At 39.3% G+C, this 26,775-nt stretch overlaps 1 protein-coding gene across 3 annotated transcripts in view; it reads left to right on the forward strand.

Annotated features, from left to right (window-relative positions):
• Positions 1-26,775, forward strand: part of MAPKAP1 (MAPK associated protein 1) — a 107,325-nt gene that overhangs the window by 31,214 nt on the left and 49,336 nt on the right. For all 3 annotated transcript variants that reach the window (XM_056351215.1, XM_056351213.1, XM_056351214.1), the window contains exons 5-6: positions 14,427-14,599; positions 20,274-20,450. In XM_056351215.1, the coding sequence (XP_056207190.1) occupies positions 14,427-14,599; positions 20,274-20,450 (350 nt within the window). The remainder of the gene's footprint in view (positions 1-14,426; positions 14,600-20,273; positions 20,451-26,775) is intronic.

Consider the following 26,775-nt stretch of genomic DNA (forward strand, 5'->3'; position numbering starts at 1 on the left):
AGGTGTTCTTATTTTGGGGCTGGAGGTAAAGGAGAACTTGAAATTACTTTTAAATGAAGGAACTTTCTATTATATTTATCTGTCTAGAGGCAATAAATCTGTTTCAGCAGATTAAATACTGACTTCTTTATAAAACCCTGTTTTCTCAAACCTCTTATCAGCAGCACTTGGCAGTAATCACACCTAAGGAAACTTATAATTTTCCTCAAGGAGGTGACACTGACAGAATTAAAAATGAAGGAGCCCCCTGAAAAGCCAGTTCATTACAAATTAACAGTGGTCCTAGCAAAGCAGTGGGCTAAGGCGTGTCAAATAGTGATATGGATAAAGAAACCCAGCATTTTAAACTGTCAGAGCTCGGAGCATAGCTAGCCTTAGAACAAATTAATCACATATTGTCAACGCAAAGTTGCATCAAATTAACACATCGGATTCCAGCATATTAATGTGAGAATGCTTTCACCTGATTATTACTGCAAACCATTGCCACTCTCTGGCTGCAAAGATATAATTAAATTGCTAAATAGAAAGTGCATATAATATCTCTGCATGCATTTAGGATGCATGAGCTGAAAAGATCACATCCTAGTAAGTGACAGTTTCTATTTGTAGGAAAACTTTACTTTTTTTTTTTTCCCCCTCTCTTTTATTTACTTGGGAGTACTAGAGTATGAAATTAGAAAAGTTAGTAATGTTGTTTGCACTCCATACAACTTTAGGTGAAATACAGGTTTAATTTAACTGATTTGCTGTGCTGCGTGTGAGTACGTAATTAACTTCACTCTTCTCTGTACTTCCCTGGGGGCCAGAAGAGGGAAGAAGAGATACTTTGTTGTTTTGAAAGAATATGAAAAAGCAGATGTTAATACCTTACTGAAGATGCTGTTGATTGATCTTAGGGAGGTTGCTGGTAAATTTGGTTAAAATAAAACTGTACTTAAAATCTGTTGAGATCAGATAGCGCTCAAATTGGATACAAGCTTATTGCATGGTGCTGTGTCTGTTGATGTGTCTTTCCTTATGAATTTGTTACTTGCAAAAAAACCCATCCTGGTATTGTATATTCATCACAAAGTGCTCAGTTTAGTTAATCTACGGACAGACAAAAGGCAGTGCTGTAACAAATCCAAATGTATTATTTAATTATCCTTTGTAGAATACTTTAATAATAAAATAGTAGCCTGCTGAGAGTTCCCAGCTCTTTGCTGTGTAGCCTTTCAGGGAACACTGGGTAAATGGTTGCACCGGTGCCTGCGCTCTGCGGCCAGCACCCACTGCCTCTCCTGCCCGACCTCTTCCTGCAGCCTCCCTGTATTAACGTCTCATCCCTTCAATCCTTATATGCACCGTTATCAAGAAGATTATGTTTAAGCTTGATTGTAAATGCCTATTATAATATGCTTTTCTCTTGAAAGGTTCTTTTCACCTCAGCCGCTTGTAAACTGGCACACTCCTCTCTAAAGAGGTGTGAGCACTGGAGAAATGTTGAAGTTAATGAAATATGTGAATAAAATAGTGGGGTGTGCTATGGTTAGTAAGGACGCATGTCAAACACTACATTCTTCCTGTAGCAAAGAAAAAAAAAATTAATCTTATGCTTGATGTATTGAAGGCAGTGTTATAAGACACTAAAATTATTGTGTAATTTTAAGAAGGCTACATGGCTTCAAATTTGTCTCCTGAGTCGATGGCATCATGACATCCCTCATGCTCCATTGAACTCTAGCGTAGACACCAATAAAAGAAAGTTTAAAATACCTGTAAACCACCATTTGTCAGTAACTGTTTCTGTAAGACCGGGATGCTTTATGGGGAGGTTAAGCCTGAGCTGGGTTGGGTGTTGGTTGCCTTACCTCGCAGTTTCTTTGATTAAGAAGCAACAAGTAGAAGGCGCACGTTTAAGTGTAAAGTTACAGGCCTTTGCTTTTGTGGGAGAAATTGTAATTCTGCTTTGAATATTTTAATTTCAACAAATGCCATGAAGCGAAGACCATTGTGAATACAATTGGGAGCTCATTAAATGGTTCTGACTTTGCCTGGTGTCAATAGAGGACCTGAGAGTTTTATGGGAGCTCTTACAAAACGTCCAAATTATTTTTCTTAGCATGAAATCTTACTTAAAAAAAAAAAATTAAAAAGGAAGAACAACAGCTGGTACAATGAAACATACAGGAAAATTTTAATGAATGACCAGTTTGGTGATGCATTTAAATAAAAAGCCTCTTTTTTTTTAGATCATGGTCATTTAAAGCAAGCTTAATTAGAATTAAAGAATTTTAAAATAGTTTTTATAACATACTTGTTAATCTTTTGGCTGAATCATATTGCATTTTATGCTGTCTAATTGATTTTTAGCAATTTACTAATGTCATTATCTTTCCCTTAATTACAGATCAAACCAAATAAAAAATGTATTCACAAGTTAAGGTTCTTAACAGCCAAAGTAATATGGATAATGTTTTATTAGCAAATGTTTTTAATGTCTGCTGTTTGCAGGGGGGTTGGTTATATACATTTAACAGACATGTTTATTGTGAGAAAGATTTCTGAGGGAAATAAGGTATTGGGTTAGGTTTCTTTTGATTTCTCAGAGGATAGTCTTTTAGAGTATGTCTGTACTCTGACCTTTGTACTTGAAAAATAATTTTAAAACATTGACACTAATTATGGAGTAAGGACTCCTATGGGTCTCTTCAAGGACCATAATATCACAACCAAAGAATTCTGGTTTTGTAATTAAACATTAAATATAAATGGAGTAGTAATTGTTTTACTTTTGTTTCCATTATAAATTGAGATTTTATTGAATTATTATGTATTTATTTAAGATTTCATTAAATATTTCCTACTTAGAATTTGTAAAGGTGATATAATGGTCTCGTTTTTTTCCATGTGAGATTGTTTTATTTACCTATCTGAAACAAATAGGTAAATAATTCTCAGTAGCTACTCTCTGTAGAGTTTGAATTTATTATACAATGTATATGATGTGATATGATTATATGATGGGGGACTAAGTCCTGGGGAAAAAAGTGTTGAAAACACTTTATGTAGAAAAGTGTTGTGAAACCCTCTTACTGTGTCTTGCATTTCAGAGTGGTGTGAGGTTTTTTGATAATGGGTTTTGGGGTTTTTTTTAGTGGTGTCATCTGCAGGAGAACAGACTTTAATCCTGTATGAATTAAACTTGCTTGAACTAGCCCATCAGTGCATTTTCACATGCAATATTTGAAGGGCAAAATCTTCCTAAGGTTAAACTTTTCAGTAGTTTTTTTTAAAGGTACCACTTAAACGACACATGGCTATTGCAGTTGAGCAGAAGAGATCCATTTTTTAAGGCTGGTACTTCGTGATGGATGAAAAGGTGGCATAGCAGCACCTACTCAGTTTCAGGGAGAGAGGTGTAATGTAAGAGTTGAAAAGTCTTAGTCCTGCAGTTCTTCCCCCAATATTGTGGTCATCTGGAATGCTGATACAGGTTCCCTACACACAGAATGCATTTATTTCTTTTTTTAAATAATTGGTTTAAATGGCATTTGGCTTGAAATGACCTCAGGTGAGAGCCCAGCCCTTCCGTTAGGACAGCAGGGGTCATGCCTGGCTTGTTTGAAGGGGGCATTTCCAAAGGGAAATGGAGCGTTAGTGCTGAATGAAGTGGGCATGAGTAGGAAGTAAAGATCTTTTCCATTTCAAGATAAAAATGTAAAGAAAATTTATGGAGAAAAGGTATAATTATCAGAGATATTTTAGCCATACTGGAATTATTAGGCCAGTCTTCTGAAAAGTATCATGAGAATATTAACTCTGCAGAAAGCTGTGAGTCCAGGTTTTTTCTCAACTGTAAAGTCTGAGTCATTTGTATCGTTGCAGAATGTATAAAATATACTGTGTAAAATGTATTTATAAAAGTAATTTTGTGGGCACAATAATAGGGAAAACAGTACTTAATTAGGAAAATAACATAGAATTTCAGTGCACATTTATATGTAATGTAAATATTATTTTCCAAAAGAAGTGGTATGAAATTTTCCTAGCCAGTCAATTCTTTTTGCAGTCATACTGCTAGTAAAAACAGAGTGTCAAGTCAGCCACAGAAAATCTGTTAGGTTGCTATCAATACAGTTAATTAGAACTTCAAATTTCTTGAAAAGATAAATCCAAGGTCTGAACTTGTGATGTGGACTTGAGGGATTTTTTGGGTTGAGTTGGGTTAGGCTGGGTTTTTTTTTTTTAATTGCTGGGAAAGGGTAGAATTAAGTCTTGGGTCTTGCAAATCTTTATTCGATAAGATTTGCAATATCTTTTATTTATATATATATAAAATTTAAAAAAAAATTTAAAAAATAATTTTTCTCAGCTGCCCAGCTCTTGGCCACCCCCTCAGTGCTGGAAAGGCAGCGTGCCTGCTGCTGTGCTCCCGGCGCTGCTGGCACCCCCTTGGCTGTGGGGCTCGCTGGATGTGCCAAGCCTGAGCTGCCGCTGCTCTGGCCAGAGGAACGCGGGAGTGGGTTCCGCGGCTTTAAATGCGATTTGGCAGCCAACCCTGGTATTGCAGGGTTGCCATGTTTCTTAAGCTCTGAAGAGAAATCATCAAACTGGAGGAGGCAGCTGAGACATCCCTTCCTGAAGAGGCTTTAGTATTTTTCTTGGAATTGGACTCTGTTCTTCTTGCAAAAAAGAGGAAATAGTGCTGTTAAATAAAACTAAGGCATTTATTCTTTTGTTAATCAATTTTTGTAGTACAAAAACTTTGACTTGTATTGCTGGAAGTGCAATTGTTTAAATTTAGTTTGATTAAATGAGAATATCTCACTGACAAGTAATATAACCAAGTCCAAATCTACATAATTTTTCTTGGTGTAATTCAGCCCTAGGATTATTTATTATAGATCATTTTCTGAGGGCTGCGCTTTTTATTCCCATGACTTTTTTCTCATATGAACTAAGCCAGAGGAGGTGACGTGGGCCGGCCTCACGTGTGGCAAGCTGCTCTGCTGCTGCCGGCAGTGGGGGTGCTGCGGGCAGAGCGGGGTGTCGCGTTGGTCACAGCGGGTCAGGCCCCTGCTGGCCTGAGGGACGTCCCCAGCCCAGCGGCATGTACTTGCTCCTGGAGCCTCGCCGAATAATGCAGGTGTCTTCCCCAGTGTGAGGAGACATGGGTTTAGGGGGCAGGTTTAGTGACTGGAAGTCGCCAGGTAGAGGAGATAAAATCCCATCTTCGTGAGTAGCCTGACTGCTATGTCATTTTCCATCTCTCTGATGGTTTTTAAATTGAGGGGGAAAAGCTGTTGCGATAGTGTCACTAAACACTGCAGAACATATTTCCACATGTAAAACTTCCTAGATAGGAAATTCCAGTTAATAATAATTTGGGGAAGAACCTGTAGTAAAACTGGAACGTATTAACTATTAAGAGTTTAATTTGAGCTCTGGGGGAAATGATCTATCTAGATAGGCACAGTAAAAATGATGAGATTTCAGGCAGGTTTTATTGATGATTTTCCCTTTCTTTTTAAGAATAATTGAGTCATTTTAATGATAAGCCTTCCTTGGCTTCTTTGAACGGACTGCATGTAATTAGTTGTAGCTTCAACTTTGAAATGTTTTGACAGAAAATATGTCATTTAGCTCATAAATTTTTTCTAGCATCTGCCTTTAATATTTGTTCATTTTCTGCAACATACAACTTTGCTACTTCAGGTCAAATTCCAGATACAGCTCTGTTTTCTTTGTTATCTCGATTGTTTCCTTCAGGATGAGGGAGAATAATTACACAGAACATCTTTTCCAAGCAGCTGGAGTCAAATTCCAGCTGACTGCAGCACCTGTGAAGACGGTACCTCTGCCGCGGGGCTGCGCGGTGCCGTGCCAGCCCGGGCTGCGCGGTGACGATGTGCTCCGGAGTGCACAGACTCGTCCTCATAGCGCTACTGCCCTTCTGTGAGCTTCAGATGGCAATAATGCCAGTGAATGCAAAGTATCTGGTTTAGACTAATTAGAGGGATGATTTGTGAAATGCTGGCTATTTATTTAATTAATCACCAGCACAAAGCTATAAAACCCATATTTTAAAAATCCCTGTTAGTTTGCCATGTGGTTAATAGATTGTGGCACATTAAAAAGTGACACGGTGATGTATTAAAAATGTTCCACCTAAGGTTGGCTAATGTCCTCGAGGAACTTAAGCCGTCTGCTTTGTGCAACAGAAGCGTAGGATTTGAGGCTGATCTGTTTAAGGATTGAATATTTCTGAAAACATTTATCTTTTGTATAGCATCTGTTCATTAAAATATGTTGTGGCGTATTTCTTAACGTACAAATAATGTTTATGGTGTAGTTCTAATTATAAGTTTTTTGTTGCATTTTGTTGGTACGAAGAATAGCACTATTCCTCAGTGTTAAATTGTAATGTTGATTACTAAGTAAAATATAAATAATTCTTCTAAAGTAGGCTATTCCTTCTCTTCGCTACATGGAAACTAAGGATAGTTTTGTGTAATGAATGCATTTTTGTTGCAGATGTAGCAGTTGCGTTTTGATAAATTTGGATATGTGTTTTCATTCTTCAGCAGAACTATCGGAACGGAGTAGATAAGGGTTTAATATCCCCAGTTAGCTCAGTGCCATCGCAGCCGGTGGGAATTGCAGCCCCCTGGAGAAGGGCAGCTCCAGGCCCTGTGCCTGGCACCGGCGGTGCTGTGGGCAGCGTGCTGACCCGCTGTGCAGGAGGAGCTCCTGCTGGCTCCTGGCAAAGTGACATGGGAGCGCGGTGGGGTGAGAGATGGACGGGGTCCTTTTGTCCTGAAAGTGATACCTTGATGAAAGTCAGTGAGGCCTGGGCTGTAAAGGGGACGAACTTGGGGTTTAGTGGAGGCCACCCCTCCATAATAACGGAGGGACACTTCCATTCCAAATCAGATCTGTCAGAAAAAAGTAATAACAAGAAATCATCATATTCATAGTACTTCAAGTAAAACAGTTTTTAAAGTGAGTTGTGTCAACGAGTGTGTGTTAATATGATTGAAGTATGCTGTTACAAGAATTATATGTCTTATTCTTTGCTCAGGACTTAAGTAGTTTTATTAATTGTGCGAGTGAATGCCAAGAAAGAGCAGGCAAGTACTTTGAGATACTTGATTGTGTGGTTATATATGTAAATCGTAGTTTTGAGGTGTATATAAAAATTTGTTCAGGTGGAAGCGTGGAAGGAAACTGTCCAGCTCTGGAGGTTATGTTTCTCAGCTGTGTGTTGTATAATTAACTGGTACATTAGGAGGGGGGCTGGAATAAAACATGAGTATGTTAATGCAGCCTGGAGCTGATGTTGTAGTGATCATTGCAATGCAGATAGCGCATTTCTCATAACTGCTGCTGCCTACTGGAGCCTTTGAAACATCTGGACCTTTAATTGAAAAATAGTGTGGTGCTGTACAAAGCAGACATGCTAAGTGAAGTCAACAATTTAGAATAAAAAATAATAGTGTGTTATTTACCTTGTAGTTAAATATTCATACTTTGTTATGCTTTGTGTAACAGGAAATTACTGGGTTAAATTTTTATGAATAGTGACAGTGTGAATAAGATAAATTAAGTATTTAACGATGTTAATGGAATTTTACATTGTGATCTGCTAACTCTGCAGCACAGGCTAGGACGATACAAAGGAGATCCACTCCTCAGGAAGGAACAACTTTGAAGCTTCATTGAAAATCTGTGGGGACTGGCAGGCATGCCGAGTGTAGCGTGGTCACTGCTGCCAGTGTTGAGCCAGTTGTCCCAGTGGCCTCACTGCTGGTGTTTTCCATAAGTGACTTGAGCGTAACAGAAGTAATCCTATGGCTGTAGTAATGAAAAATACTGATATGGCTTAACCACCTGATGAAATAAATATCATTCCTTGTTTTTTGCCGTAGTAGGGTATCGTGTGGTGCATTGGAGAATAAAAAAGGGGTAGAACTGCCCTGTATTTTCATACAAACACTATGGCTTAGTGTTATGCCCCTGAATATTAACATAATGTTCAACTGAACAGGCATTCTCTCCAGCTCTGTTAACACTGGACAAATGAAATGAACAGACTATAAATATTTAACCATCATATTATGTTAGATGCTATTCTGCTCAGTGCACCAAAATCTACTAGTTGCAGCTACATGTTTCACTGCTGGCTAGTGTGGGTCTCAAGATGCTGAGGCTGATGAACATGTTCATCACCTTGCTTTGCTGCCAGTGTGTTCGCTCTGAACCATATGCCGGCAGTGTCCTTGTATTGCGCTGCAGTGTGAGGGTTTCTGCCACATGCTTGTTGAAAGCTTTTAAGATATTTGGTCATCTAAACTTAAGAAAACAGAACTTTTTTTTACATGGCCCTTCTTTTTCTGCTCAGCCCCTCAAAAGCTGTTTTGCTTATGAGTGAATATGACTGACTGTTTTATTCCCACTTATTTTGGATGAAGAAATAATTGCTCTACATTTTTAAAATTATTTTTTTTTTATTCAAGAGCGTAGAAAATAGTGCTTTTCAGTGATGGTCTTAGAAGAATACAGCCCTACGTATTGCCATAAACATCTGTGCTGTAATCTGTTAGAAGTTTTGTTTGTGTTGTAAATGTTGAGTTAATATATTTCAATTTTTTCCACTTCTGTATGTTGTTTAAATACATATGTGGGTAAGTTACATTTAGGAGCTGATTGCTGGCTCACATAGTATATTAAATACCCTGTCACCTAAACCAAAAAACATTTCACTGAGTTTAAAAGTGAGAAGACATTTTACATTTGGAAAAGGATAAGCATTTGTTTCCATTTTGTCTAATGTTTAGCATTGTTTGCTGGGAGGTGAGTCAATGACTTGAATTAATTATAATTACTGAAGAGACATACACTGATTGAGCAAATAAAGTAGTAAGCTCATTTGTGCCAAGGCCATCTAATTAAATGCTAACTTTGGATAAGCTAGATGTGCATGAAAGATTAATTTCAAGAGGTTTTTATGACTCCCACTAAATAATGATTCAGTAAAATCTTTGCATTATATCATTAGAACATCTAATCTTAAACTGATACATTTAGTCACAGAACTCTGTTGTACAGGAAGATGCAGTAAATTATTGTTGAAAATTAATCACTTTTCTCTAACAAATGCTTACGAACTTTGTTTTAATTTTCTACTGTGGTGTGCAGTGAAGCAAATCAGAAGTGAGAAGGGTACGTCATGTGCATTTTTCTGAATGACTGTTTCATTGCCTCCCCATTATGCAAGTTCTTCAGAACTACATTTTAGGAGTAAGTTGTCCTAGGGATGGACAGATGGTACCAAACTTCCTTTATCATGCAGAAGAATATTAGTAGCCCCACAATAATCTATTCAAGATATACATCATCAGGTATTTGAGGGAAATATATATTTTCCCATGGATTTTGATTAAAAGTTAACTTTAAATCTTAGAAAGACTTCTTGTGTTGTGAGAATTATTAAAAGTTTAAATATGTATTCTTTTCTTTTTTAAGATACTGTGTTTGTATTTAAAGCATATTAATTTTATTACAGAATATTAATGATACAGATAATTCTAAAACTATATGTAGCCAATTAAGATAATTCTACCTGCAGTTTTCTTGTCATAGTTGTGGTAACCAGTATTTATATAATTAAACACCACAGCTTGCAAATACAATCCTAGAAAATCCATGAGAATTCATCATTTGAGTTGCCTGTCATATCCTTCCCTCATACTCTCGTGTCTAGAAGTACCAGCAACATATGTATGTGCTGGTGCTGCTGCTTATGTTCTTGTAATTAGCCTGGCTACTGTTATGATATATCACCAAGTATTACTGTACTGTTTTGTGGCTTTCTTGATTTTAGACAACACAAGAAGCAAGGATTCACAGGAGCAGTAGTCTTAGATACCAAGTTATTCTTTCAAAAGAAATCTGTTAATTAATGGGAATAAATTTCCTAAGCTTAGCCACTGGTTATCATCAAAGTACGTAAATGTGCATTGAGCTGCTTCATTTAAAGTATAAAAAATAGAAAGCAGAAAGTTGGGGAATTAACAGGCTGTACTCTTCAGCAATGTCAAATAACAGACATAATTCTGTGCAGCTCTTGAATAGCAGCAGAAAGAATAGCTGTAATGTGCCAAAGAACGATGGTGTGCCAACCACCGAGAATGCTGATGACGGTGATAGAGAAAAGAGAAATATAAAGAAACGAAGTGATTTATGTCCACAGCACACTGTTTGTGTGTTTAATTTGGGAAACAGTATCCCTGGGTTTTTGCCTGTTCAAGCCTGTGTACACTGCACAGTGCCATGTCTCCTCCAGTGAATTGCAGATGATAAAACATAATTTTGCTTTGAGTAAGTTGAAAATGCTATAGAAATAGCAAATGGAAATTTTCACAAGATCAGACTGTAGGACAGTACTAGATAGCCTTAAGAGAATCAATTAATAAAAATACTGAGAAAGTTTTCTATGTTTAATTGTAACTGGATACACAGCAATCATACTCCTTGCTTCCTTAAAGGGTTGGTGGAATGTAACATCTCTAACAATAAAAGCTTAATGGAATCAGATTTGTGATTTTCTAGAAAATTAACGAGATATTTTGTCAATTTTATTCCAGGCTTCATTTGTCAGAATATACAGTGTCCAGTGACAAGCTAAAAGAATTTTTTGACAAATTAACTATGCCACAGGTGACAGATCAGGAAAATGTTAATTTAACAGCCCCTTTATGCTTCCCAGATTTATTGGAGGCTATTAAGGAAACTCCAAATGGTAAGGCCCCTGGCCCTGAATAGATTTTCCATTGAATTTTATACAGGATCTATTAATAAAGTTTGATGCTGCCTTTTTGAATATATAGGTAATTGTACTTCATCTTCTGGGTTTCCTCAGCATTTACAGTTGGAATACAATTTTTAGTTGGGAGAAAAAAGTAATTATGCTTCCAGTAGTGTCTGTAATCTGGTTCTGAATGATTCCTCCTAAAGAAGAGACTAGAAGCGCCATATAAAACCCACAAGTTATTACTAGTTAAATCCAGCGTGGCTAGGTCTTTGACTCTTGGCCACTGAGACTAATAATTGGATCCCTTTTATTCAGTCCCACCACCTACAAATCCTTACCTAATAAGCTTTGCACAGATAAGTAATTGAGCTCTGTGGGACTTCCTACACAATTAATATTTTGCAGGACCAGACTAAGGGTATGGATTCATTCCATTCTGTAGACATGTACCTGATGGTTTGGATTTCTAGTGCTACTTCAGAACAAATATCATCAATTTGCAATAAACACAGTGGAGATTTCCTCCAGACCCTCTGGACTTGGTGATTGATCAGTCTGAGCCTTGACCCACGTGGTAATAGGCCACACTAATGTTTCCTACCTAACGTGGCAATGAATGTTCTCATTACTAATAGTCTGATTGGCTTCCAAATCTCAGGTTTCAGCCTCTCTAATATCTTATGGCAGTCTGTTTTACAGCCCTTTTAATTAATAAAAATAATTCACTCACCTCTTCAAAGGTCTTGAGAATAATAGTGATGCTTTTGAGCCATTTGCCAGTACTGCTGCTGGTGGTGTTGCTTCCCTTGCTCAAAGAACAGTTGGAATCCTGATACGTGTATGAATAACCCCTGGTTTAAGTCACCTGTCACCTTGATGTTCGTGCTGAGTGTTTGTGAGTAAGAGAACGGGGATATCGATAATGGAGAGAGTTTGGGCAAGCAAGACGGTACAAATAAACTGGAGGAGGTAGAGGAGGTTTAGAGATGAGGAAGAACAAAGAGAAGTTTATTTAAAAACCAACAAACACAAAGCAACAGCACAGTGTAGGGCAAAGAAGAAAGGGGAGCACTGGGAAAGGTAGACTGAGGGAAGTTACAGTCATATTTCTGACAGCCATAAGATCAGGGTCCTTAGAATGCGTTTGTTTTATAAATACATGTGTTTATTGGATTATGAGCTTATAAAACAGTCTGTACTTGTAGTAGGGGCTAATGGAATAATCTCATCTTTTTGGGTATTAGTTACAGTTCTTGGCTCATTTGTCCATTCTCTGGCTTTGTGCTGTCTGTATCACTTGTAACCTTGGCATTGACTCTCACATCTGGTTGTCGATTTTTCTTAGATTTTCCATTATTAGGGCTAAGCATTCCTTACGGTTCTGCCATCTTCGGATTTAAGTATGTAGCTAACTTAGCATGCCAAGAAGTCACATTAATTTTCTTGATAACTGCTGTTTACTCATTCAAATGCAAATATAGTTGAAACCACAGGTCTCCCGTTCTGGCTGGTACCTGCAGTCATGACCGTAACGTAAGTGATGCTCACAGCCCCAGGCGTGTCCGTACCTTGGCCAAGGGCAGGGATAGACTCTCAGACTGGTGATTCATTACCTGATACCGCCTTAGGATTTTTAAGAGGACTTAAAAATAAGTCCTGTGAGTAGGGAACCAAGTGAAGAAAGAAAGTAAACAAACCTGTATTTTTTTAGAAGTTGTAGTTCTGTTGTGTTCATGATTTCCTTGGTGAGGTTTGTTCACGGGCCTGGCTGTACCGGACGAGTCCCAGGCACACTAGCTCACCCAGAGGCTTGTTAAGGCTGATCCAAACAAGGTGAGGGAATGTCACCTATTCTGTTACAAATCTTAACGTTTCCTTTTAAATAAGTAAAACAGATTCCTTCCTACCTTAAAAACATGGGAAGGAGAGGCATCTGCACTATAAAAATGCTTTTTTTAAAAACAAATTAATTACATTTGGATAGATTTTAATAATACTTTTAGCTATGCTATTATGAATAACTTTAATCTCTAAATTCCTGATATTTCTCTTAATTTATAATCACACTGAAGGATCAAATGTTTTTTAACAATATATTGATATCAGCACATGGCATTTAACTCCGTTTTATACTCTCATTATAGATGTATAGTATTGAATCCTTTTATCCTGTTACTTAGAATTCTGAGTGATTAATCTGAATAATACTTTCTTGAGGCCCATATATGTATAGAGATAGATAGAGATGCGTAGTTATGTCAGGGGTGGTTTTGAAGAGGGGATCAGGATATACAATCTTTTGTCTGTTTAAAAGATTACTGGTTTAAAAATATGGTCCTGCCTGCAGTAGATTAAACATTTTTTCTTGTAATGCAAACATTACAGATCTTTATGTTGCTACATATTTTATGTTTTATTTAATTGTTAATCTCCACAGTGCCAAATAGATATTTTTTTAATGTGGTGAGCTCCAATAAAACCCAGTATTAGTTAATCCTCCTTGGTTGTCTTCAAATAGTTCAAAATAGTTCGATGGCTCCGTTGTGTGTGCGATTTTGCTCTTCTCTTGGTAACCCCAGGTCAAGCCTAAGGTTTATGTCATTTAAATGTCATCTTAACCTCCACGTGTGATCGACGCTCATTTTTGCCCAACTTTCTGCTCCGGTCATGTTGCCCGGTTTGATTTCCCTTGGGCGAGCGGCCCGCGTGGCTGGCAGACAGTGACCTGAGCTGCGCATCGGTGGCATCTGTGAGATTCCACTTTAGGTTTATGTGTAGCTCACTGCCAGCTGTGGTGGTCTTTTCCTTCTCCTCCTTTCTGTGGCAACGTGCTGGCCAAGCTCCAGTCTCCCCTTTTACGTACGCTGAGAGTTTCCCTGGGTTTTATCCTGTTGTGCATCCAGGTGTGAGCTCCTTTGGCTCCTGCTGGCAAGGCAGCGGGGGCGGGAAGGTGAAGGGGAAAGGAGGAGGAAGAGTCCCACACTAAAGCTGGAGGGGAACTAGAACGTTAAAAAGGAAGTAGCATTGGCGATCTGGCATGTTGCAGAACTAGAGTAACTAGTGATGAGACAGGCTGCTTTGGCACTGCTGTGGAAGATGCCTGTGCCTGGGTACCAGGGGGGTGCCAGCTGAGGCAGTGAGGCACGGTAAGTCGGTACTTCTGCACTTGAGGGGAGTGAGCTTTGGAAGTAGTGGGCAAGAACTACAGAAGAAAACAGAAATGTTGAAACAAGGGTAATGCTAGTGTTAAATACCAATGGGAAAACGGTTTTGAAGCTTCAGGTAGGCTTGTCAGTTCTCTCTTCCAGCCCATCCCACCCTTTTATTATTTTTTTTCTTCTTTTTTTTTTTTTCCATCCTGCAAGAACATGGGATCTTGCAGCGAATTTCAGACACTTTATGGAAATCTGTGAAATCATTGCCAAATATTTCATATCATTTTTACAGATACATTAAACAGCAGTGAAAGAACTGAAATTTAAACGTTCAAGCTTCTTCCAATTTTAAGTTGTAGCAGTGTATTTTAATCTTTCTACTGAAAAGAATTCCATCTGCACCAGATTTTGTATTAGCTCTGTCATACTTTTTTTTTTTTAATACATTCTAATGAAATATATTTTCTCGACAGGGTCATGTTGGTACAACGGCAACCAAAAAAATTGATGTCTACCTCCCACTGCACACAAGCCAAGACAAACTACAGCCCATGACAGTTGTGACGATAGCAAATGCCAAGGTGCATGACCTGATTGGACTAATATGCTGGCAATATACAAGTGAGGGACGGGAACCAAAACTGAAGTAATGTTCTTTCTTTACTACCTCTTGATCTCTAATTTTCTCCTCTGCAGCCTTTTTGCATAATAAAATGGATTTCCATGTCAATGTTTTTATAGATAAATCTTAGAGAAACCACCTACACATTTATCAGTATTTCCTTTTGAGCATTATACATGCATCTATATCCACTTCTTTTTCAATTAAACTACTGGGTACTGTTTAACGATAAGCATATGAAACCCTGGATCTGTAAACGGATTGTAATTTCAAAATGCTCTATGTGAAAATAATACAAATCTTATCTTTTCTGGTGTCACAGGGGCATTTTTTGTTTTATGTCCCATCTATTTTTTGGTAGTGTTCTTAATGGCTAAGATCACAAGGATGTCAAATAAATCCAGAACTCATCTGTAACTCCCCCTCTTGTTTGTCCTGAGAGAAGGTACCCCGGTTCTGGCTCTGGTTTGTCTGCACGGTACCAGTTTCTCCTACAGCTTCATGGAGAGGGCAGTCGCTGTGCTGGGTGACACGTGTCGTGGAAGTACTGTTAGTATTGTCCTGAAGCCATAGAATAGATTTTAGCCGTAGAGAGTATGCCAAAAACTAGTCAGAATTCTGTCATAGAACTGCAGCATTACCACTTACTTGCTTTCTGCTGTAATTTTGCTGACATACTGACCTTAACTCATTATACACCTGTTAAAATATTTCTGGTTTTCTAAGAATTGACAGGTATAGGGGCTAAAGGTTCTTGTCCTTCCAGGCCATCATCCTGGAGATATCACTAAAATAAAGATGTGCAAATAAGGATCCTGAAAACAAAATAAATACTAGTTTTCTTTGAAATTGTGAATAAAATTGCATTCTTTAGTTTAAAAACCTCTGTCATGTGGTATTTTATAATTTCTACAAGACTTTGACCTCAGTCATGTTGGCTCTTTGCTGTAAAGAACATCTGTCTTGTCCTCAGAAATCTTAGCATCAGTTATCAGTGGATTTTTCAGTATCTTTCGTAGTCATTGCTTACATCTTCATTGTGAAAGAACCCTGCCCCTAAGATTTCTGTGACTAAATAATGGATTTGATTTGCTGTGCTGGAGAACTCGTGTTGTTCAGTTAGAGCTGTTACTTTGTCATGGTAGGTGACATAAGGTACGTAAAACAGGTACTTCAGAGCCACTCATCTGAGCAACTTTGGTTTTAAAACAGTTCTGTAAAATACTTCAGGTTTTGCTGGGTCATAGAACATAAAATAAGAACTTAAAATAGTTTGTTGTAGAGTTATTGGTAACAGATACTAGCAGGTGACTTTCCTGATCTAAAGAAGGTTAAAAGTTTTGTTTTTTTTCTGTACGAGCCAATTGTCACTTTTTCGTTGTTCCTGCAATATTTGATTAATAGTTTGGGGTGTGGTACTGGATTGTATAGTTTGCTCTTTCAGCATTTTTCAGAAGTGTTGAGGGCACAGTAATCTCTCCTGCTGTGGCACAGTTGTAAGGGCGAAAGGGAGGTGCTGAGAGGTCACTTGACCTGCCCTGCTTTAGGGTTAGTTGATTTCTGTTCAGCAGATACAGGGCAACACAGAAAAGCAGCCCCTCCTGAAAACAGTTTTGTGGGTATTGTTGCCTTGGATATAGGATTTCCCTTAGCTCTTCTCAGCAGACATATGAGATGTTTCAGAGGCTAAACACTTTCGGTTTGAGTTGTCATTCTTTAACACTGGAGTAGAAATAGAAAATTATTTGCAGATGGTGCCTTTTCATTTGCAGTTCATTAATTAATTTCATTAATTTGTTATTAATTTCTGTTCATTATATTGTAAGTGTCCTTTGTGTATGACTAGCTTATTTTTTAACGAGCAAGACACCACTAATGTCAATCTTTGGACACGTGTATATTTTTCAGGAGCACAGCACACCTCAAATGGAACAGCACCCATGAGTAGAGGTATTCCATGAAACATCTTTGCCCACAGCAAAAGTTAGCAGTGGGAGGAAGTAAATTTCACTGTCTGCCTTGAAGGATAGGATGTTATAATGTGTCAAAGAGTGATCATGGCCAAGGAGGCTGTCTAATGTAATCAAATCTCAGGACAGAAATAATAAAATTAATAATGGAGGCGTGAGTTCCCACGAACAGTCTAACAGCAGCAACTGAGAAATACATGCTCAGAGGAAGGGGCAGAGCCTCAAGGTTGCAAGAAGTTTGTTTTCTTGTGTAGTTCTTAATTATTTCTCATGTTTTCATCATCTTTTTTTTAGCATTGCTGACTGCCAGTCCCGTAGCAAGGAGTGAGTTAATTGTAAACTAATTCTCATAATTTCCAAATAAGGAAAGAGCTTGTGTAGGTTGGACATCCTCCATTTGCTATTGTTCCTGATCTAGTCGGTTTAGAGTATAAAAGAAAAAATCAGGATCATTGTGAGCACTGCACTAAGATACATATAGAGAATGCTTCAAGTGTGATACACAATGCGTGCAGAATAACAAATACACCTACCAGTGACGCAATTTGAGAATAATGAGGAGGTTGTAGACTTTGTAATTAAGAGAAGCAACCCCTCTGTCTTTAGGAAAAGAATATATTACTGCCTGATTCTTTTTCGTAAAAGGTAGATGTGAGACTCTGAAGAGAGTGAGTACTAGTTGACAGCTTTGGGAACATTTTGTATTCAGTTAGGCTGCCTTTTTTGTTATAATTGTATTACATTTGTCTATATTCAGTGTCTTGATATGAGGAACCACTGACAGTGTTAGCAGCTCTGTTGCTGGCCTCTTACATATGAACTTTGGTCATAACCCAGTGGACCATTCTCTTGCCGACCCCTGACAGATGTGCTGTAATGATTCCACGTGCAAAAAATAAACTAAATCCCTTTCTAGGAATGAATTAATAGTAAGATGCAAAATTCAAATAAACTCCCTATTTTTAGAAGTGAAGAATGGTATTACATCTGTCAGTTATACCTAACTTTTACATCCTGTCCATAGCAAACTGGGATTCTCAAGACTTTGAACCTTGTGATATGAAGCCTAAGGTTCAGGACTTTGATCTCACCCTGGTGGAAGTTCAAAATGCAGAACAGCTTTACCCATTGGGCTGGCTTTTTTCAACAGATTGTGTGTTAATGTTCAGAAACCCACTCCATGTTTAAGACATCTGTAACCCCTTTAATTTATGAGATTTAACCAATATTGTGTATTTTCAGTATAACTGACGGAAGATAAGTTGTTACCACCACCTTTTTTTGGCACTTGGATTGCTTGGAGACCGCACCGAATGTGTTCTGTTGCCTGCGTGTCTATGTGTTCCTCTGGCTTTAATGAGAATTATGCAAATGCATCAAGTACCAAATGGAAATGTTAATGTTACTTGTATAGAGCTTTAAGTGCACACAAGGCCGCACATTGCAGAATTCTGTCAAACAAATAGGTTAGACAATCAGCGGTGTGAGGCGGAGAGCACAGCTGTGGGAAGACAGGCGTTGGGTGACTGCTTAGACTGGGAAGCCTCATGGTGTGGGGTGACTTTTGAATTCTGTTGAACCGGACAGAAGGAGCATGTGGAGCTTGGTGTCTGTATTCCCTCAACATGAGAAGGACATGCCCCTGCTGGAGCAAGCCCAGAGGAGGCCACGAAGATGCTCAGGGGCGGGAGCACCTCTGCTATGAGGACAGGCTGAGAGAGGTGTTCAGCCGAGAAGAGAAGGCTCCGGGGAAACCTTACTGCAGCCTGCCAGTGCCTAAAGGGGCTCGTAGGAAAGGTGGGGACAGACTTTCTAATAGGGACCGTTGCAATAGGACAAGGGGGAACGGCTTTAAGCTGGAAGAGGGTAGGTTTAGTTAGATACAAGGAAGAAATTCTTTACTGTGAGGGTGGCCAGACACCTGTACTGGTTGCCCGGAGCAGCTGTGGGTGCCCCATCCCTGGCAGTGTCCAAAGCCAGGCTGGACAGGGCTTGGAGCAACCTGGGCTAGTGGAAGGTGTCCCTGCCTGTCACAGGAGGCTGGAATTGGGTGGTCTTCCCACCTAAACCATTATAGGATTTAAGATATGTAAGTGGAATAAAAGAAGGACCTGAAAGTCCTGCTGGACATTTCTCACTGCGTAAGCAGGATCCTCTGTATCTATTATTTGCAGCTTTTTTGTTTAGCTTGTTCCTAAAAAGACTGGCAGCAATGCAGAACTGTACAGCCTCCTGGCTGCCGGCTTGCTCCGGGGGTCAGGGTGTGCTGAATGATTCTCTTCCCAGCGCTCCCTTTCACCAGTTTCCCTAAAAGTTACTTAAGCACTCTTGAAGAAGTTAAAAATTAATTCTACAGCGATGTTCCCATTCTTCATAACAGTCCAGAGACTCATGAAAGTTTCTTGAATGGTATTGCAGAATTTTCAAAATTCATATGACAAACATTGCTGGATTACCTTTTCGTTAGCAAATTTACAGTTTACATTAATAGTAATGCATCATTATTACCTGTTTTATATAATAAATGTCTTTAGTCATGACAAGGTGCGTATAGATCACCTGGACTAAGCGCTCTCAATAAAGCACAGTTGCAACCAAAGGTTTGTGAATTAATTGAGAAAATTGCAAATCAGGTAGTCAGAGAAATAATTCATTGTCACATCCAATCAATAAACTTTGTAAATCAACTCATTTAATTCAAAAAATGATCTATATAGATCAAGCGACCAATTAAACAATTAGCATACACTTTGCAATTAATTAATTTAAGCATCAATCATGCAATTAAAACTCTAAATTTAAACTGCAGAGTTTAGAAACACACTGCCATGTGAACATTCAAGCTATACTTCATGGCGGTGGAAAACGCCTGGATGCTGGCAGATTTACAATAAGAAAGAATGCTTATTTGTAGGTCAATAATTTAAATATTAACAGCCGAAATAGATTTTAATGTTAGTAAAATACGATTTGGTATATATATTGTTTGGTATATATATTATTTCCCTATGGGCTTTTGTATCTGGAAAGAAAGAGGCTTAGATTTTTCTTTCAAATTTTCTTCACGCTGTAGCTGTTTAAAACTTTCTGTGTTATTTAGTTCTGCTTGTCAGTCTATACTAATTTGGAACTGCTTTTAGTGACTGGCCTTCTTAGGTATTTGAAAAAGGTAGCTTTTCTACTAATCACTGCTATTGCGTTGAACAGATTTTTTTACTTTTCCTGTCATTTATGATACTGTTTACGCGCCTGAGAGCATTCTCTGCTTTTCAAGCCTGCGTTCAATAAACTTTTTCACAATTGCTTGCTTTATGAAAAGATAGAAAGACACTGCTTGTTTGTCTTTTATTCTAAAATGTAATGGTCATGTAAATAAATACTTTTTCATAAATGGAGAAATACTTTGAGAAGTCCCTAAACTTTCTGTAGACTTTAGAATATTCTAATCACTGTCAGTATTTTGCTTCAGTTCAGTTAATGGTGAAGTGAGACTCACTGCTTTACTCTGAGGCTTTGGGGGCTTTTCTATTACCATGTGCTTATGGTAGCAAGATACGTGGGGACTTAGTTGAGTCATGTGTATTTACATGCCATCAGTGGCTTTTAAGTATATTACTCCTGTAATAGGCATGTCTGGCTGATTTGGTTTTTAGTGACTGGTATTGATCAGCTGAACTGAACTGGTCATCTAGCTTCCCCTGAGTAAACTTGGTCTGTCTTTGTTTCAGCGACAACGTCAATGCCTACTGTCTCCATATTGCTGAGGATGACGGTGAGGTTGACACAGATTTTCCACCCTTGGATTCCAATGAACCCATTCACAAGTTTGGCTTCAGCACTCTGGCGCTGGTTGAAAAGTACTCTTCCCCCGGCCTGGCAGCAAAACAGTCGCTCTTTGTTCGCATGTGAGTATGGGTGCTCGCTTTCTCCATCACTGCGAAACATCCGTGTGTCCATGCCACCTTCAGGTCTTTTTTTTTCTTTTCTACTTTTCTTTGTCAGAGTGTAGCGACATTTGGGGGGCGCGTGTGTTTGCGGTTGGCTGCAGATGATGCCCTGCCCCGGGGTCTGTCCTGAGGCAGGTGGAAAAGGGAACGAATGCTGCTGGCGGCAGCTCGGGTGAGCCTGTCACCCTAAGTCTGAACCTACAGAAGAAGAAATACACCCCTCTGCCTGTGATTAGTGGGGAACACTGAACTGCTGCACTCCCACTAGTACATACTCAGAATTTACACAGAGTTTGAGCTCATAATCTTAATTTTGCTCCAGCCTTGCTGCTTATTTCTGAAAAATATGTTCTGAATAATAAATAACATATATAATAGCTTCAGAGAAAGAGAATTGTGAAGTCATTCGTGTTGGATATCCAGAGCCTTTTGCAACGGGTATTAAGAACTGATCTTTCTAGTGACTTTTCAGTTATTTGGGGAAAACAGATTGAATTTTAGCAGGAAAAAAGTGTACTTGTGGTGTTTGGGTATTCCATATATCTTTCAAATCCTGATAGACAAAGTCATAGATTTGCATTTTAAGACTGGTTAGTGGACTGAAAAGCAAGTAATTTTAAATACGAATAGTTGCAGAGTGCATTAATAACAACGCAGTGATTGAGGAGAGAAATGAACAGTAAATAAGCATGCCAGTTAGAATAGGACTGGACATACCACTCTAAAGCCCAGAATTTTGAAGAGGAAGACCCCATCGACCACTGAAACTTGAAGCTGTCTGGTTTGTAGCTCAAGAAGAATTTACTATGTCATTATGAGTGAATTAGCATTTGAGTGGTACATACTGTGCTTGATCACTTTTATTTTTCTTTACGTGTGAGTGAAAAATCCTTTAAACCATAAGAACGCCTTAATTACTATAAGAAAATACTAGCAGTATGAATGACTTCTTACTTGGGAAAAATATTTCATGTTTGGATCTCTTGGAATGAAAATGCAAATAGGGTTTTCCTGGTTATTGACATTTCACAACCATACAGCTGCTTCCAGTTTTGAATTATCAGACATTTAAAAAAAAATTCTGATGTATTTAATTACATTTGTATGTTCTTTATTGTGTACTATGTTTCGTAGCGACATTCTAAAGCGTCCTACTGAAAGAAATTTTCAGCAATCCCATGTGTATTTCCCAAAGGCCCATTCTCTGTATTCCACTGCATTAGGTCATTAGAAAAGAAAATATTCTGTCCACAGTATTTACAAATAAGTTATTCCAGGTAAATATATTCAGCTGTGCTGAACTGGGTGCAGTCGTGTGGAAGCTGATAGAGGGAGGGAATGAAGCAGCCTTGCCAGTCAGGCTACAGGTCCGTGCTTGGTTTGTGCAGGTTACAGTCCCACAGCTGAGCCAGGCAACCGACTTTCCCGCCTGTGGGATTGCAGAATATTTAGTTCCTTCTGCCTGACTGAGGAATGCTGCAGGTTTTATCTGGAAGAGGGAATATCTCTTTCACTTGTGTGCATTTCTCCAGAGTCAATGCTATTGCCATGGATTTGATTTTTTTAAATTTTGTGATTTCATGAGTGTTTTGTCTTCAAGGTAATCCCGCATTTTCAGTGTCCCCAGAAAAACGCAAGGAGTTACATAGAAAATTCTATTCTAATTCCATGCAATCAAAAAGGATCACAAATGTTTATTGCAGGTAGACCAGTTAAGAAGTCTGTATCATTACAAGTCTAAATTGATGATTTCTAATGTGGAAGGAGTCCCCTTTCTTTCTCAACTGCCTCCTTCCTAAACCCCTGTTGCCTGTACTCAGTACATAAATAGGGGTTAGTATTTAAATGCAATGAACAGATGTGGTCTCAGCTTCGGGATGTTGGCTTGGAGGAGATGGCACCAGTGTTCCCATCTGGAGCACAGAGACCTCAGCAGGATCCTGGCCTGGCCAGCAGGTCTCTGACCAGTGCTGGTAGCAGGATTAAGGTCCAGCTGCAAATCCTGCAAAATGAATGTGAGGTCTATTGATTTAACTTAATTTGTACTCATCTGAGGACCTTCCTTCTAACTTGGGAGGTCCTGCTGATTAGAAATAGGACAACTGCATCTTAAGTAGTAGTGCTTTTCTGAGAGGGTTTGGGTTTTTTCTGTGTCCACATGTTAATTTGAAATTGCTTGTACTTCCTGTGTAAATACCTTTCTGTAAACAGTTAGATTTAAATTAGAATTTTTAATGTGTCCTCTAGGATAGAGAATTACTTGATCAAAAGGTTGTTACTTCTGTGAGTTTAAATGTGCGTGCTGTCTTATTTTTGTAGGGATTTGTTGTAAATTCTACATCTTCTTCCTTCCCTGTCATCCTACTAGTGCATGTAATTGTGTTTTTATATTTTGCATCCTTTCCCCCCGCCCTCCCCCCCTCCTCATGCTGAAGTATTTCAGCTGCTGCTGTGTCAGGCTTGTGAGTTGTAATGTTTATTAATATTGAATCACTGTTGAAAAAAGTTGATGCTTCTGAGAAGCTTCATGATGAAGCATGGTGTTTTATTTCAGATCTCACCCATCCTGCATATTGGATATATTTTCAGATGTTGTGCAGTTTCCGAGCTGACAGTTATGGAACCTCGCCAGGGACCCCGTTTCAGCAGGACATGTTTGAGCAGAAACAGTTTGCAGAACTTTATACACTTAAACTCCTGCCAAGGCAAACTCTTAGCCACTTGAGTTAGTTATAAATACCCAGTGGCGGTGGTTGGAAGTAGCCCACAGTGCATTTTATATTCTGAGCTGAATGTGAATGTCTTTGTGGCTATATAGAGTAGTAAATAATTGAGTTTGATTAGGGAGAGGGACCTCATTATCCCCCCACCTGTGCCCAGCTGGTAGGGGAGGGTCGAAATGAAGCCATTAGCTGTCTCTCTTACTGGCATCTCAAAGAGCTCAAATACATCTGTGTCTTATTTTCTTTTCTGGCACAATCAGTCGAGCAAGCTAAGCAGGCATGACCGAATTTGGCAAGTTCCAAGGACTCTGGCAAAGTTACACAAGGAGAAGACGGAGGGCAGTCATTCTGGCTTCTAACTGCCCATTAGTCTAGCGAGTTATGTTTTTGGAAAATGTCTGTTGTGGAAAGCAGTACTTTGTCCAATGTCAAACCCAGCATTTGCAAACAGCCCTCTTTGATGTCGAGTATGATTTGTCAGGAGGAGTCAAACAAAGCACTGCATTCATGTAAATGCAGACGTCTTGAGATGGTGAAGGAATACCTGAAAGACTCTGAGCGAAGGTAGCTTAAAATAAATCTGTACTATCATTAGGGCTTTTTTCCCTCGGAAATTTTATTATCACAACTTGACATGCTCGATCTAATGGTGTTTCCAGGAGTTGTAGCTCAGCTGCCAGTTGGCACACAGATGAAATTTGGCATACAGTTTCTGTGCCCTGTAGCAATTCTTTTCTGTTTTGATACTATGTTTACATTGCTTTGACTGTTATATATGTATTTTTCAAAGCCACACCTCTGCTATACCTGATAGATCGAGGTTTGAAACATTTTTAAAGTATCAGGCTTTCACCATACACTTACAAATGCAATTCAAAGCTTTGAAATGTGTTTTTTTTATGGAGCACTACACAAAAGGCCTGTTAACGTGGGTGCAGGTGATCTGCAAAGTATAGTTTAGAATTTTCATAAACCGCAAATTTAAGAAAGTTAATATAGATGCCAAAGTGAAGAAGCGAGGCTCCCAGGATAGTGAGTAGGGAGAGGCAGGACCCCAAGGAGGTGGCAGAGCAGGAAGCCGACTTGTTGGATGTCTAATGATAGCTTATAGTAGTGTCAGAACAGAGCCAACAGAGCACAGATTTATCCCAGGCTAACCTGAGATGCACAAAAGCAAGATCATTTAGACTCAGAATAAAAATTGTGGCTGGCATAGTTATTCTGGTTTGTGTCACTGTGCAGTTTATCTTAAAAATTACCCAGCTTAAGTTAAGTACATTGCATCAACTGGGATTTTTAATCTTAACTTTGACTTTGTGCTGATCAAGTGGAAATCGTTTTTAGTCATTCACAGACACTTTCAACCATGCCAACCATTTTTTGCAGTGAGCTTTAAGTGCTATAAATTCCACTTCAGTGCTAAAAAAAAAAAAAAAAAAAGCACCTAAAAATTAAAATTGCTCCAGATTGGAAAGGCAGGTTTTGGGAAAGTTTGTTTCTCGTTCAGAACAGAAGCCTTTTGTCCTTTAAGTGTTGAGGTTTTATTTTGCTTCGCAAATGGAGCCCCTGGAGAGGACACTGCCTGTTTCCATGCTGCCTCTGAGCACCGTTACCCTTCAGGCAACACCCTGGCGTCAGCCCGCCGAAGCTCTTGCCTCTTCTGTTGTTTTCTTTTTCCTCTTCTGAACCTTGCCACCCTGGCTCCAGCGCTGAGGCTGTAAAAGAAGATGGAAAGCCAAGTTACCGCAGAATGATCACTATCATTAACATTCACGGGTGGTTCACTTATCATTCCTGACTGCACAGACATGGCAGCCGTTATGAAACGTCCACAGGTGTAGCACGATGATACATATTACATTGTGCCACAATGGATTTATGTATTCTGTAACAAAAGAAAAGTGTAATGAAAAAATACAGAAGGTAATCCTTTATTCCTCCACTGCACAATTTATCAGTAATGCCTGTGGATGATAAGTGCCAGGGATTTCCTTTGCTTGATTTAACCTTGTCACCCAGGTATGTTTTTGCAAAATGACAGAAAACACAAGCTAAGGAATTTCTTTGGCTTCCAATTTGTAAGGAGCAGTTTTAATTGATTGAATAGCATCTGCTTGTCCATCCCGTTTTCTAGTGTGTTGACTTAAAATAAAGGTATCGCACGTTAGCAGAGTAAGCTAAAACATGTAATTTATAATCGTAATTAAGGATATGCTGGAATTAGGTTGAGCGAGGACAGTTCATGCAACATTATCAATGCAGAGCATAACTGGGAAGCTGGCAAGGTGAGGTGGGGTATGTATTTCTTCCAGAAGAGCCTCACTGTGCTATTTTCACATAAAGGCAGGTTGCAGTAGATTGATGGTGTTTCAGGCGATGCAGTGCGGAGGGTGGCTCCGAGCCTCCCTGCCTGTTTGCTCGCGCTCCGGCACACCAGGCACGGCGCAGGGCTTCTCCATCGCTGCGGCACTGGAAATGTGCTCTGACACGCTGGCCTGACCCCAAGATGATGGCAGGGTCTTTGGTCTGGGCTTAAATCCACCCTCAGCTCTGGTTTCTGGCTTTACTGAGTGCTAAAATGTCATGATGGAGGTTCTTCGGTGTATTGTTAGGGAAGGACAACACTGCACGCTTCATGAGCCAGAGCAGGGGAGGGGGAGAACCGTGCGCCGGAGCTGGGACGGGCACTTCAGACCCCCTGGCTCCCTTCCAGAGCAAATAATCCAAAAGTTTACAAATGCGGGGTGCGCTTTACATTTCACTGCTCTTGCCAAAGTCTCACTTACGGGATAGCACACTAAATATAGTAGAACACAGAGGTTTTTCTTATTTTGCTTTGATCAGTGAAATAAACTTTTAAAGATTGTTCTGGGATGAGATCCAGCTCTGAGGCAAAGAATGGCCGTGGCTCAGGCATGAGTTAGTTATAGAGTGTCAGGGAAATTAGTCTGACAGTTCTCAGGCCAGCTGCTCAATAGAAAGAATCGACCAAGTCAGGATGGCCTGAAATGAGCGGGATCAACAGCAGCATGTGCTTTTTAGCTGCTGAAGTGTCAGGAATCGAAAGACAGTCTTCCATTTTTCAGGAGGCTCCAGATGCATGTTGCCGCAAGCAGCCCCGAGCTGGGTCGGCCGTGCCTGGTTCATGTCCCTGTGGGGCAGATCCATGGGGTGGGCTGCAGCGCCCACTGTGTTTTGGGGGAAAACACATTTGAGAAACATTTTGTACTAAAGGGAAAAAGTAAAGCTGTGACTCCAGTCGTTTTGGCCAGAGAAGTTTTTGGAAGACTTTCTTCGCCTTTGCCGGTTGGCATTTCTTTTTTTCTTCCTGCATATTGGAGTTTATTTTCCTGTATTTCGGTTGCAGCTCTCTGGAAACCTTCTTTCTGCATTGCAGAGCATTTTATTCACTACCTGAAGGCGCCAGATATCTTTTTGAGTCAGTGTTCTGATGGTTGGGTCCAGCATGCAAGGCTTTTCTTGTAGCACTTCATTGACAAATATCATGTAATTTAAATAAAAGCACAAAGGTAGTTTCCTTTTCATAGTTATAGTATAAC

This window comes from Falco biarmicus, chromosome 9 (assembly GCF_023638135.1).
Source record: "Falco biarmicus isolate bFalBia1 chromosome 9, bFalBia1.pri, whole genome shotgun sequence".
NCBI classification, from domain to species: domain Eukaryota; kingdom Metazoa; phylum Chordata; class Aves; order Falconiformes; family Falconidae; genus Falco; species Falco biarmicus.